The following is a 13,605-nucleotide window of genomic DNA, read 5'->3' on the forward strand; positions in this document are numbered from 1 at the left end:
AAAGAAAAGAACGCTCTACAGAAAATCCTATCCCTAACATCGGTGAAAAAAGCATAAATTGCATTTATCTTTTCATTTCTTAGATTATTCTCTGAGTATATTTACTGTAACACATAAAAAGAAAAAGAAAAATCATAAATTTTGATTTTTGTCCTGGTGAGATACACATTTGATAATAAATATGTAGAACTGGGAAAATGCATTATGAATTGACTATTAATTTTAAAGTTTCAATTTAAAAACCTATGAACAAATTGTTTAAGCCATGATTCATATCTTTTTCCCTTCTGATATAATTCTGAACATGTATTTTACCTATAATTTTTTAGACATACATGTTTATTGTAGAAAGATGTAAGAATAGGCAAAAGAATAAAAATAAGATCATCCTCAAGCAAAAAAAGAGAAAGATTAGCAATTGATGTTAGCTCAGAGCAAATCTTCCTCAGCAAAAAAAAAAAACAAAACAAAACAAAACCGGCTTTGATGTCTTTATTGGAATGTCCTGCGGTCCTGGACTCTGCCTTCCAGGCCTCCTTCCTCGCCTTTTCCCTCTTGGTTGTCACACCTGCATCACGGTCTCACGGCTCTCCCTGGCTTCACTGGCCCCTCCCTTTATGCTTCACAGACGTGCTCCTAATACATCTCTTGCATGTTGAATTCATCTTGCCATCTGCCTCTCACAGGACCCAAACTAACATGGGGACTTTGAAAACCTTTTCAACATTTGCTACAGTGATTGGTTTCTTTACGTATTTTTTACCTCTTTGGTCAGTTTCGATATTTATACTTTGCTAGAGAATATTCTCGTTTCAATATTTTCTAATTTATTACCATAGTCATTTATGATACTATCTAATAGTTTTTTTTAACTTATGAGTATATGTGGTCATACATGTGTATTTGTGTTTTCTTTTCTTGATTAGTGTCACCAGAGCTTTGTCTGTGATTAGCATTATTAAAGACTCCATCACTGTGTTTATCAATGTTACTGTTTCCATATTTTTACCTGTGCATTAAATATGGGGCACCAAGCAATGTAGCTCACTCCAATACACCTTAACTCAACGCTGTAACAGTTTGCCTAGGCTTTCTTTTCTTTTTTAAAAAAATTTACACAGTCCTTTAATGAAAACTGAGCAGGTCAACAAACGAGGCCCCCCCCCCCCCCGAAATGGCCACCATCTCTGGAGATTATTAGCTTTGAAAAGAGTTGGTGTAGGGGACTCAAGAGCTGCCTTCAATTACTTGAAGGGTTGTCATGTGACAAGGAGACCAGACATGTTCTGAGTGACCACGGGAGACAGAACTATAGCCGGTCTGTGGTCAGTTGAATGAAAGGAAGAATCCTCTAAAATGAAACAGAATGGACTGCTCTGGGAAGCAGGGGGTTCTGTGTTTAGGAGGGGCTCAGGCAGATGACAACCCAGCCTCCTTGGAGGCCTTGGGCTGATGATCCAGATAACGCAGAGCACTCCTTTGCACAGACAGAGACTCTAAGATGGTCCCAAATCACCTACCCTTCCTGGTGCTCACACTCTCCTCTAAGCCCTCTGCTTGGGCATGGGTGGACCCCATGACTCGCTTCTAATCCATCTGAACAGGGCGAAGGTGATGGCATGCCACTTCTGTGATCATGTGCATGAGAAGCCCCTCTCTCCCTTGCTGGCTTTTTAATTTTTTTTTACTTTTTAATTATATTACTATTATATATGCCTTTGAGATTATTATTTTTTTATTATTTTATTGAGGTGACATTGGTTTATAACATTATATATGGATATTTGTCCAAAGAACATGAAAACACTAATCTGAAAAGATACATGCACCCCCATGTTCACTGCAGCATTAGTCACAATAGCCAAGACGTGGAAGCAACCCAAGTGTCCATCGATTGATGAATGGATAAAGATGTGGTATAAATATATACACAATGGAATACTACTCAGCTGTAAAACAGGACAAAATCGTGCCATTTGCAACAACATGGACGGATCTTGAGGGTATTATGCTAAGTGAAATAAGTCAGTCAGAGAAAGACAAACACTGTACGGTTTCACTCATCTGTGGAATATACACAAACACATAGATACAGAGAACAGACTGGTAGTTACTAGAGGGGTAGGGGATGGGGGTGGGTGAAAGGGGTAAAGGGGCACATATGTACAGTCCCATTTACAATTGCAACCAAAAGAATAAAATACCTAGGAATCAATTTAACCAAGGAAGTGAAAGACCTATACAAGGAAAACTATAAGACCTTACTGAAAGAAATTGAAGATGACATAAAGAAGTGGAAAGATATCCCATGCTCATGGAATGGAAGAATAAACATAGTTAAAATGTCCACATTACCTAAAGCAATCTACAGATTCAATGCAATCCCAATCAGAATCAGAATATTCTTCACAGATACAGAACAAAGAATCCTAAAATTTATATGGGACAACAAACAGACCCCGAATAGCCAAAGCAACCCTGAGAAAAAAGAACAAAGCTGGAGGCATCACAATCCCTGACTTCAAAATATACTACAAAGCTACAGTAATCAAAACAGCATGGTACCGGCACAAAAACAGACACACAGATCAATGCAGCAGAATTGAGAGCCCAGCAAACCCACACATCTATGGACAGCTCATTTTTGACAAGGGAGCCAAGAACATGCAATGGAGAAAGGAAAGTCTCTTCAATAAATGGTGCTGGGAAAACTGGGCAGCCACATGCAAAAGAATGAAAGTAGACCATTGTCTTACACCATACACAAAAATTAACTCAAAATGGATTAAAGACTTGAAGGTAAGTCCCTGGCTGGCTTTGATGAAGCAAGGTGCCACATGGAGAGGCCCACGTGGAGCTGGGGGGTGTCAGCTAACAATTGGCAAAAACCTGAGGCCTTCAGGCTAACAGCCCACCAGGAACTGAATCCTGCTGACACCCACAGAAGCTGGGAAGCAGCTCCTTCCCCAGCTGAGCCTCAGATGAGACCCCAGCCCCAGCCCCAGCCTCGTGAGACCCTGAGCAGAAGAGTCAGCTAAGCCGATTCCTGACCCACAGAAACTGAGATAAACTGAGTTTAAACAGTTGTTTAAACTGCTCAGTTTGTGGTAATCCTGTTACATAGCAACAGATAACTAATAGACCCTTCAACTCTGATTCAATAATCACCATGGAGATCACCCCAAAAAAGGCGGCTCTATCAGTGCAGGCAGATTCTCATGACCACAAATACTAATAAAGGAGAGCGCACTGCTGATATTGGACAGGAACAGCACTTTGTGAGCAATCCTAGCTTGTTTTCATGTTTGGAGCAGTCCACATAGTCTAACAGAGACGTGTAAATGGATGCAAGCCTGCTCTTTCCAGATCCCCTGGGTAGGCTTCTGTGTAACACAGGTGATCCACTCCCTTAAGTCACTGGTCATTCATTTTTCTTTCCTGAAAAACTCTCTAAGGAAGACACAAGTGTTACAGATTCTATTGTCTTTAAGAAAACTAGATGCATATCCTGTCTATAAGAAAACTTACCATACCCAGGAATATCATCTCCTCTTCTCTCTCTCTTTCGGTTTTCTTATTTTGATGGAAGCCTCGCCAAACCTAAAAACAAATAAATGGTTATTTGTTTAATACATTAAAAAAATAAAGAAAACATTGTTGCACCATTTCTCCCAGATAAACCGCACATTCCAAATGACACAATGACTGTGCAGTCAGGGTTGTGCACATGTGTGTGTGGATTTCTTCTGTGATCACAGGCAAAATTTTTACAGAAAGAATGAATCACAGAAATGGCCTCTACTGCTGTCTGAGGACCCAACTGTGGATCTTGAAGAGGACCCTTGTCCCAGCGCCACCCTGGTAAACAAGGGTACTGGAGGCAGCTCCGTCCACGCAGGGAACAGACAGGATCCACACTCACCCAAGGGCCTCGTAGCAAACCCGCCAACCCCCGAGCCCACTGCCGACCCAGCAACAGCCTCACACCTGTTAAAATGGCTATTAGCAAAAAGATCAGAGATAACAAGTGTTGGCAAGTTTGTGGAGAAAAGGGAACCATTGTGCACTGTCGGTGGGAATGGAAATTGATGCAGCCACTATGGAAAACAGCATGGAGTTTCCTCAAAAAAAAATTAAAAATAGAACTACCACATGACCAGCAATCCCACTTCTGGGTATATGTCCAAAAGAAATGAAATCAGTATCTCAAAGAGATATCTACACCCCCGTGTTCACTGCAGCATTATTCACAATAGCCAAGAATGGAAACAACCCGTGTCTCTTGATGGATGAATGGATAAAGAAAATGTGCTATATCCATACAATGGAATATTATTCAGCCATGAAAAGAAGGAAATCCTGCCATTTGTGACAACACGGATGCATTTTGAGGGCATTATGCTACGTGAAATGAGACATACAGAGAAAGACAAATACTGTGTGATCTCACTTATATGTGGGATCTAAAAATGCTGAAACAGAGAGTAGATTCGTGGTTGCCAGGGCCTGGGGGTTGAGGGAAAGGGTGAAGGTGGTCAAAGGTACAAATTTCTAGTTATAAGATGAATAAGTTCTGGGGACCTGATGTGCAGCATGGTGACTCCAGTTACTTGAAAACTGTATACTTGTATACAGTTTTCTTGTATACTTGAAAACTGCTAAGAGAGATGATCTTAAATGTTCTCACTATAAGAAAAAATGGTAATGATGTGAGGTGATGGAGATGTTAATTAACCTTACTGTGGTAATCATTTTGCGATATATACGTATATCAAATAATGATGTACATCTTAAACTCACACAAAGTTATATGTCAAATATACCTCAATAAAGCGGGGGAAAAAAAATAAATGACCCATAATTCTGGTTAGTGGGATTCCCCTACCCCGGGTTTTTTTTGAGAGAAACTTCTAGATTGCAGGAGTGTGGTGCTAGATCTAAGGGTGGCACTTCACAGTTTCAGAAGAAAAGTTTCCACTGTAATGTGGGGAAATATAACACAGTAACGTGCAAGAATTTTACAACTAAAGCTGTGAACTCAGATGCTCATCTAAAACTTCATATCCCACAGAAACTTGAATGAAAAGAGTCTCTGATCTGTCCCTCCCCACCCTCCCTCCACTCCCATTCAAACACAATTAGGGATAAAAGTCCTGATCTGGCTCTATTTTATGTCCTCATACTTGCTTTCTCTCTAATCTAATTCTCATTTGTGTCACACTGCCATTTTCTGCATTTTCCCATAAGCGTCTTAACTTCCAGTTGAGAAAAGATGGGATACAAGTCAACGTTGCTCTTCTGACAAAAGGAAGGACACCTCCAGCCCACCGCTAAAAGGAACATCAGTGTTCTGGTTATTAGTGATAGTGCTGGGATTGTTGCGAATGGCACATGTTTTGCAAGCTAGCAGGTGTTAACCCTTGCTCCCCTTCTGTAATTATGTCTGCGTGTAAATGTATTTTTAAAAATTCGTCAACGTTTTATATCCTCACTGAATTTTTAGCAACATGCTTTCCAACAATTATCGAAGATCTTTAAAAATATTTGAATAAAATGCACTGCATTCTATATCTGTGATAAAACTGAAAAAACATGACCAAGACTAGCTGGTGCCCCACGGTAGGATCATCAATTGTTCTGGAATTTAATCTAGTTCTACTAAAGGTAGGATTTTGGAATTTTGAGTTTCGAAGCTCACCCCCGACTGTGGTATGCATCTCTAGCTGTGTCAAGACACCTTGCCCCCCCAGCTCCAAGAGCCCCACATTCGCACCTTCTGAATACGTAAGGCAGCAGCCCCCACATCTGCTATTCTCTCGCCAAGTATCCTGGCTTGCTTTGCCCTATATTCTTGAAGAAAGATTTGCTTCATGAACGTTGCTCTTAGGCGACCCTGTCGTGCCCTCTCGGCGATCTGGATTACTTTAACAGCCTCTTCTAGGGGGATACCCTTTATATGGTATTTCTGCAAAAAACATTTAAGATCAATCAATGTTTAAACATGTTAAATGCATCAACTGATCCCAGAAATATCACAGGCTTATTTCCAACCTCACTCTGCTAAGAGTCCCGAAACTGCTGATAAAGAGTGTCATAGCCACTCAATACTAATCATTTTTCCCATGAATTATGCATATTTTGACAATATACCATGCTTATGCTGTGGTTCCATATTTAAGGATCTCATAAGCCTTCTTCTACCATTGAACAAAATACTAATTAGCTCCACCATATTTTAGGTTGGCAGCAAATTATACTAGGAATGCCAAAAAAATGGATTCAATAAAACTTGGAATTGCGATCAATGTTTCGTTAACTTAATATTAGAGACACGAAAATTAACAACACTTCTCTAATATGAGAATGTAAAAGGTAAAATACACATGAAGTAAAACGCTGACTTTAAAATCAATTACAGAATGATCTAGTGAATATGAACAATGTTGAAATCACTTAGAAATATTTTCCTTTATGATGTGTCTTCCAGTACCTACAAATTTGCATTTTAAAACATCCAAACGTGATGGGTACTACTAAGACTGAGAAGAATCAAGCTCGTGCAGTAAAATAATGTCTTTGGAGAACTCAGGTGGGGTTTGTGGGGGCAAAGTCAGGCGAGGGGCTGGGCCACTTGTGGAGGGAAGAGGGAGAAGCGAAGGCTGCTGGGGCATCCAGAGGCCGTGAGCTCCTAGTGGGGTAGGCGTGAAGCCCTCTGTTGTTCCTGTGCACGTGCAGTGCACGTGTCTTGGCTTGGGCAGAGCCTCACGAGTGGAGGGAGGCAGAAGGGAGAGCCCATTTGAATCAGAACAACACCGAAGCACGAGCTGAGTCCTTTTCCAGGCCTCAGAGGGCGGTGACGGCCACCATGACAGGATATGGCGCAAGACACTGAGGTCCCACGTGGGGCAACTCCAATTCACCACCTGGGCCACAGTTTCCCAGGATGATCGCTTCTCTGTGTAAGGGGGGCGGGGGGGATGCACAGGGAGGAGCAAGAAGGAGAGGGAAGGGACACTTCCTGAGAACTGACAGACGCTAGCTGCTTTCATATGTATTCTCATCAAATTCACAAAGCAACCTCCAAGGCAGGAATTACTGTGACCACTTAAGAGTTAAGAAGACTGAGGCTCAAGGAAGTGAAATAGCTTCCACAGGTCCCCATGGTGGTAACGGGTGGAGCCAGTCTGAACGGAGACAGACCCTCCTTCTCCTGAAGCATCCACTGCTCCCCAGTGAGGCCCCTCGGTTCCTTAGGAGGAAGCTCTTCCACACAACAACTCCTCAGAGTTTCATTTTCAGTGAGATCTAATCGCTTCAAATTTTCAGTAAGCACGCATTTCCTATGATGCACTTTGCATGTAGATAGAGTGACTGTTATTCTGGCATTAAATCATGATGTATGGAAAAGCACCAAAGCATATAGCAGGTGCCCAGCAAACGTTAGTTACTATTGTACTGATTTCCTTTAGATTCCATACTGTTGTTCTGAAAATAATTACAGCTCTTACTGAACACTTCTAAGGGATTTGGAGTAGTCCACTCAATGCGACAAAGATTTCTGAACATTGAGGGAGGCCCCAAGAGTAAATGTTAAGCATTATAAATGTAGGCATGGGCGATAATTTTCCTTATCAAAATTCTTCTTGTGGTCTATACTGCATATACCTTCAAGAAATAAGCAGCTTAAGGTAAGAGTGGGAGTCCAGCAAGACACCGAGGGGCATGGGAAAGTCACACGGGTGCCCAGGGTCGTTGACCAGAGCCGCGTGTTTTGCTGAGCATTAGGCATCTGGAATAGAGATGGGGGTGGAGATGAATGGCTCTACCTAACCAAGCAAGCAGAGCCTGCCAGGGCTGGATGCTGAGTGAAGGAAGAGGGGGAACCTCCCTGCAGCTGACCCCGCACAAACAGAGCAGGACAGGGGGTGGGGGAGGAGAATCAACAAAGAGGAATTTTTAGGGTTTTCTGTAGCGTGTACGATGTAATCTCCCTTCTCCATTGCCCCTATAGAATCTTCAGCGACTTCTGCCCTGCTTTTCAATGCTTTGTGCCAGGGGATGCCTTTGGGGGAACTCAATGAAGTGTCAAGTGCTTCGTTCTGACTGATGCAGGACTGAAGGCACAGACACAGGAGTCTGGAGGTGAAAGGATGGCTAGATGACCCCCAGGCAAGTCAGCCTGGGAATCTCCTTCAAGGAATGTATAATGTAGAAGGGCCAGTCACTCAGGGGAGAGGTGTGGGAAGGAGGGGTGGTTTGAGTTGGGTGGGTCATGAAAGGTTTCTTGAGGGATGCTGTCTCAAGGCGGGCTCTGCAGAATGAGTACCATTTTGACAGGCTGGGATGCCGGGAGAAGAGCAAGCCCTCTATGCAGCATGAAGCATGTCTACGCAAAGGGAGAGAGAGCACGGGGCTGGCTAATGCGGTGCATGCACTTCACCTGTTTCCCACGCCATGCAGACAGGGCACATCCTTCTCCCTCCCCCCGCCATTCTGGGTGCACCTGGAATCTTCCTTAACACTGTGACCCAGACTGGCAGTATCCAGTGGGGCCTACCTGTAGGGAGACCATGTGCACCCATCCTCCCTGTGCACGCTGGTCTGCACTGCGGTCTCAGCAGTTACTGACAGCGCCGCTTTCCCTCTGATTTGTCCCAGTTTGGATGGTCAATTGCCACCTTACTGCTTGGGCCACGAAGACCAGCCAGAGGCGCAAGGCACTGATCGTGAGGGCAGTGAGGGCCACCGAGATGCATAAGCAGACTTGCCAGAGGGTTGATACGGCAGTGCCATGTGGAGAGGACTGGAAGGAAAAGACTTCCCCCTGGAAGGCCCAGTGGGAGATGACAGCAAGGATCCAGGAGAAGGTAACGCGAGTTAGAACTAAGACAGCCGTGAAAATGAGAAGGTGGAATTGCACAAATATTGAGGATAAGGGAGGGAGGGGGCTGGAGAACTGACTGGATTCTGCTCTTGGCTTTCCGGGGCCGGGGGGTCTTGAAGGATTTTTTTCCCCTTTCCCTGCAGACAGTCCATTCGAGGTGATCCACGTGTCACTCCACTTGAAGTTATAAAAGGTCACTGAGTTCCTAGTAAGTTATCTCAGCACTCAGTTATTTTATAAGAACAACATTCAGCTTCTGACTTTAGGCTAGGTGAATTTGAGATAAAAAATTAAACCGAGCTGATAATCTCCTCAATCTTAGAGATACCGATTTAACCAACAAAATATTATGCTTTGATCTCTAAGTTCTTGAAAAACAATGGCTGTGAATCAACAAAAACACATCCCAAAGTTCGGCAACTTCTTACAAACTGAATGACGATGGGGGATGGTACTGCTGTCCTCACGATGAAAAGAATCTACTTGTTTCTCACACAATTCAGGGCAGCGGAAAAGGAGGTTTCACAGATTATCGAATGATGTTTGTTAAAATGATATACAAACCGTGTCAGTTACATCTAATCCAATGTCGGCTAATATTTGAGCAAGGATTTTCTCTCTTCCTTTTATTACTTCCATCTTCTCCTTCAAAAAATACTTGGGTATGGGAATATCTAATTGTTGCTAGAAAAGAGAAAGAATAAGCAAAAGAGCATTTTTGTCAATTCCAGGACTCACATTTATTTAAAATACACACTAAGGATGTGTGTATCAAAAAGACTCACTTTACTTGTCATCCTCATTTAAGGGATGATAAGGCCAGTGGAATAAAGAGAATTCGTTACAGGAGACACAAATACAGTCAAAAGGGAAAATCATAACCATGCCCCTTGCTTTAATCATTACTGTAAAACTTCAGTAATTCATTTCACTTAGGCCTCAATTAACTAATGATAACAATGAATTTCTTTAAAGAAATATAATATCCTGTCAGCCTACCTAAAATAATAATGCAAATTAGGATAGTAAAGTATTGAGCTGTAGAGATCTTTGAATTAAACCTAATAACTTATCATTAAATCATTTATCATCAACTATTTGTATGTAAATGGTCACATTTTTTCCTAATAATTTGGTTTTATTTTTACCTAAATTACCCTGTTACAAAAATTACTTACAAAATTAATTTGCTTTATTAGGAAACTGGATTTTTACACAATAAACATAAACTTCTGTTCTTCACTTGTGTCTATTAACAAATTTGAAATTAGTGGAGGTCAAATGAATATTTGCCAATCCAAGTTCAAAAACCAGGAGTGTAGAAGTGTTATTCAAGTATATGGGTGGGCCTTTGGCCAACCTCATTGAGAAACACTGTCCTAGATTCTCCATCCGACAGTCCTGGCTGCCCTCCAGTAGACTAGTTGACTGGGGAAAGCTAGGGTTCTGGTCCTTAGGGTCAGCTTCCCTTTTTCTCCCATTCAGATGTGACTCCCCGTACCCTCCTTCCAAACCAAGGAATTTTGAACAGGTCTTCCCTTAAATAGCATAAAGGGGTGTCTTTTTAGGACTTGGTGGGATGGTATCCCCAGGACTTCTGGGAGGTGGCAATAGTTTTTTGAAACCAAAACTTTCTCTGGCCAGTGGAGTACTTGGGGTGAATTGAGAGTGAGTTTCCAGGGTCCAGTGGGTGAGTGTGGCCTCGGGATGGAAGACAGTCAGAGGAGAATGATTACACTTTTATTTAATGTTGTGATTGTATTTATTAATAAGCATGTTCAAGTGTTATACTTTTCTAACTTTTAAGACAAAACTTCATTGACACAGCTCCACCTGGTCCATTTAGGACCATAAAATTATAATTAGGATTTTGAGGGTGAGGAAACAGAGGAACTGAGAACGGAAGGGAGGGGAAGAGAGATGTCAGTTGCTCTGGGTTTGCTGCTGGATCTCCATCCACGATACATTTTATGTCCACCCCAGATACCTTAGAGTTTCTCATCCTCTATGGGGTGGAATCAAGGAAACTTCTGGTGGCAGAGAAACTCTCCCCTACATGTTTCTCTACATCAGAGGATCTATTAGGGAGGGCTCCTTATGTGGCAAGTTATAGAAACAGCCTGCTGGCTGGTTTTGCCAAGAGGGGACATCGATGGAAGGATCTGGGACCTCGTGGAACCAGAGGAGGAACATAGCTGAATGTCTGTCAGCAACAGGGATGTGTCTAGGGATGAAGATGGCTTCAGGACTCGGCCATTTATTTGTGCTCCTCTTGCTGAGTCTGCTTTGTTCTCCCTCTCTCTCTTTCTCTCTGAAGAGCAGCTTCCTCCATTCTTCCAAGTGAACAAAGTCTCCAGCTACTTACAAGTTTGGGAGACTACAGTCCAGACCCTGAGATAGAAACTGGTCTCTCTCTCTGTCTCGGTTTCAGAATCTCTCAGAGAAGGGCTGGCTGGCGCAGCCACCAGGGTGCCCATCCCTGAACCAATCAGCTATGGTCAGGGTGGGGGTCATATTGGACAAATATCTGGGTGCTAGTGCAACAAAATATAGAGGAGCTGCTGGCTGTGCAGGTGACAGCCACAGAGGCCCAGACACAGAGGATGCTGGTTGGTGGGGCTTCCAACCTGAAATGCAGAACTGGGCCGCACAGGAGTTCCCAGAGGCTGGTACACGTGTGTCTCTCTGGCTAGAGCACCGTTTATAGAGTCCATCCTGCTGCTGTTGGACACAACCTCTAACCACCTGGACCTCAGTGCCATTACATGGCTCAATCTGGATGCTGCTGCTCATTGATTATCCCTCTCAGTGCTCAGTGGCCCCATTACTATGAGAACAATTGCATGGCCTTCAAGAAGATGAGCCGGTTGAAGCACAGGGGCTGGTTGACGCAGTATGAAAAGCAGGGGAAACACTGAGGAAGCCCACTATACAAATTTCATCAACTTCTTATTCCCTAAATTTAGGAATATTATTTAATGTTCTTGGAATTAAATTAATAAATTTAATATTACTTTATTAACTAAATTTAGGAATATGATTTAATGACTATTTAATTCATGTTTATCCTAAGTTGTTCTTACCATTTTCACATGGGTGAGTAAAAGTACATCTGACCTAAAAAATCTAGTGGCTTAATCCATGCTCTTATAAAAGAATGTACAAAACATGAAAGTTCTGGAAGGATCTTCAACATTTTCCTTCATTTCTGTTATTCTCTTTAGTCCATTCTGGTAAAATGCAATAATAATCCAGGACTGGTGGCAAACACGGTTGATAGTCTCCTACCAATGATGGGAAAGTTCATCCCATAAAGAAACCTAGCCTTTATAGAAGCCAAAATAGTTTCAAAAGGAAGAAAGATTAAATCCCATGTAGAAAATTTCTCCTTTTAATTTTATTTTAGGGAAACATTCCTTTCAAAACAAAGTCTGAGCTTATAGTACCACGACACTGAAGCGAGGTGTCCACTGGCCCCTGGCAGACCCAGCCTGACAGAGTGTCAGAAGAGATCCTGGGCATCTGGTGGCGAAGGTCAGAAGGGCAGCGGCAGGTGCCCAATGCTCACAGGAGGGCGCTGTGGTTACACGTGCTGGCAGGGAGCTCTAGGATAGCAGAGAGAGAGAACGGGAGGAGCCCTTCTTTGGTGTCTGAGGCTCGAAGGCCCATGGCCATAAATCCCCTCATGTCACCACTGACCCAAAGCACAGGAAGAGATGCGTCCACCTGGAAACAAGGAACCAGCAACCAGCAGGCTCCTCATCCAGAAGATGATGACGGAAACAGAGGCCAGAGAAGGATTTCCTTTGGAAAAAGAAGTAGGGACATGGCTATTGGAAATTGGGAGGGTTTGTGCCACAGGATATTTGTGAAAGGGTCAGCCTACTCCATCCCAACAGGCCTGGGCAGACTCCATGGTGACCAGCAAGACCACAACAACCTCCGTGTCCAACAGACCCAAGGACTGTGCAAAGATTCGTCTGTGGCCCAAACTAAGGGAACCCAATCCTTGTGCACAGCAGTAGGGTCTAATTGAACGACTATGTTTCAACTTGTAATACAACAAACAACTAGTAAATATGTCTAGAAAGTCTGCAGAATATCGGTTATGGGCCTACATATCATATTTAAAACAAACAGAAACTAATAAGAAAACACCCCGAGTACTCACGGGAGCCAAATTTAGATCCTGTAAGATGTCATCAAAATAATGAAACTCGGTTAATTCCAATTCCACCATTTCATTCTTCAGTTCCAGGATGCGACCCATCACTCCATCCAGTATTTTTCGGATCAGTCTTCGTTTCTGTGGGTGGACGATCTGGTCGTAGACATTCTCCAGGTTTCTAAAGATCTGCACGTACTTAATGTAGTAGGTGGCCAACATCTGGAAGATGGACACTTGATTTCTTTGCGGTTCTATCATCTGAGACTCTTTATCGAGCAAAGAATTGAGGGCTTCTTGGGTCTCATGCCACATCTTATTATACATTCTGAGGGAAGACAGAGAGTTTAAAGGATACAGTAAGTAAAAATTACTTTGTAAGGCATATATATTGGGCATCTGGCATAACAAAATATAACTCACCATCAAATGGGAGCTAAGACTACTGCATGCAGTTATGGGGCTCTTTAGATCACTTATGTCCTATTTTGACATGCATGCAATTTTTGGATATGACCACTGCTACTATTATCAAATAAATAGTATAAAAAGCCTT

General features: G+C 42.7%; 1 protein-coding gene across 1 annotated transcript in view; it reads right to left on the reverse strand.

Moving 5' to 3' along the window:
- IQCA1 (IQ motif containing with AAA domain 1) overlaps positions 1-13,376 on the reverse strand; it is a 146,153-nt gene extending 132,777 nt beyond the window's left edge. Inside the window, exons 1-4 of the mRNA XM_058533276.1 lie at positions 13,056-13,376; positions 9,449-9,568; positions 5,774-5,965; positions 3,529-3,600 (exon numbers count right to left, since the gene is read on the reverse strand). Of these exons, the coding sequence (XP_058389259.1) occupies positions 3,529-3,600; positions 5,774-5,965; positions 9,449-9,568; positions 13,056-13,376 (705 nt within the window). The remainder of the gene's footprint in view (positions 1-3,528; positions 3,601-5,773; positions 5,966-9,448; positions 9,569-13,055) is intronic.
- Between the last annotated feature and the right edge of the window lie 229 nt (positions 13,377-13,605).

Source organism: Diceros bicornis, chromosome 37 (genome assembly GCF_020826845.1).
Source record: "Diceros bicornis minor isolate mBicDic1 chromosome 37, mDicBic1.mat.cur, whole genome shotgun sequence".
NCBI classification, from domain to species: Eukaryota; Metazoa; Chordata; class Mammalia; order Perissodactyla; family Rhinocerotidae; genus Diceros; species Diceros bicornis.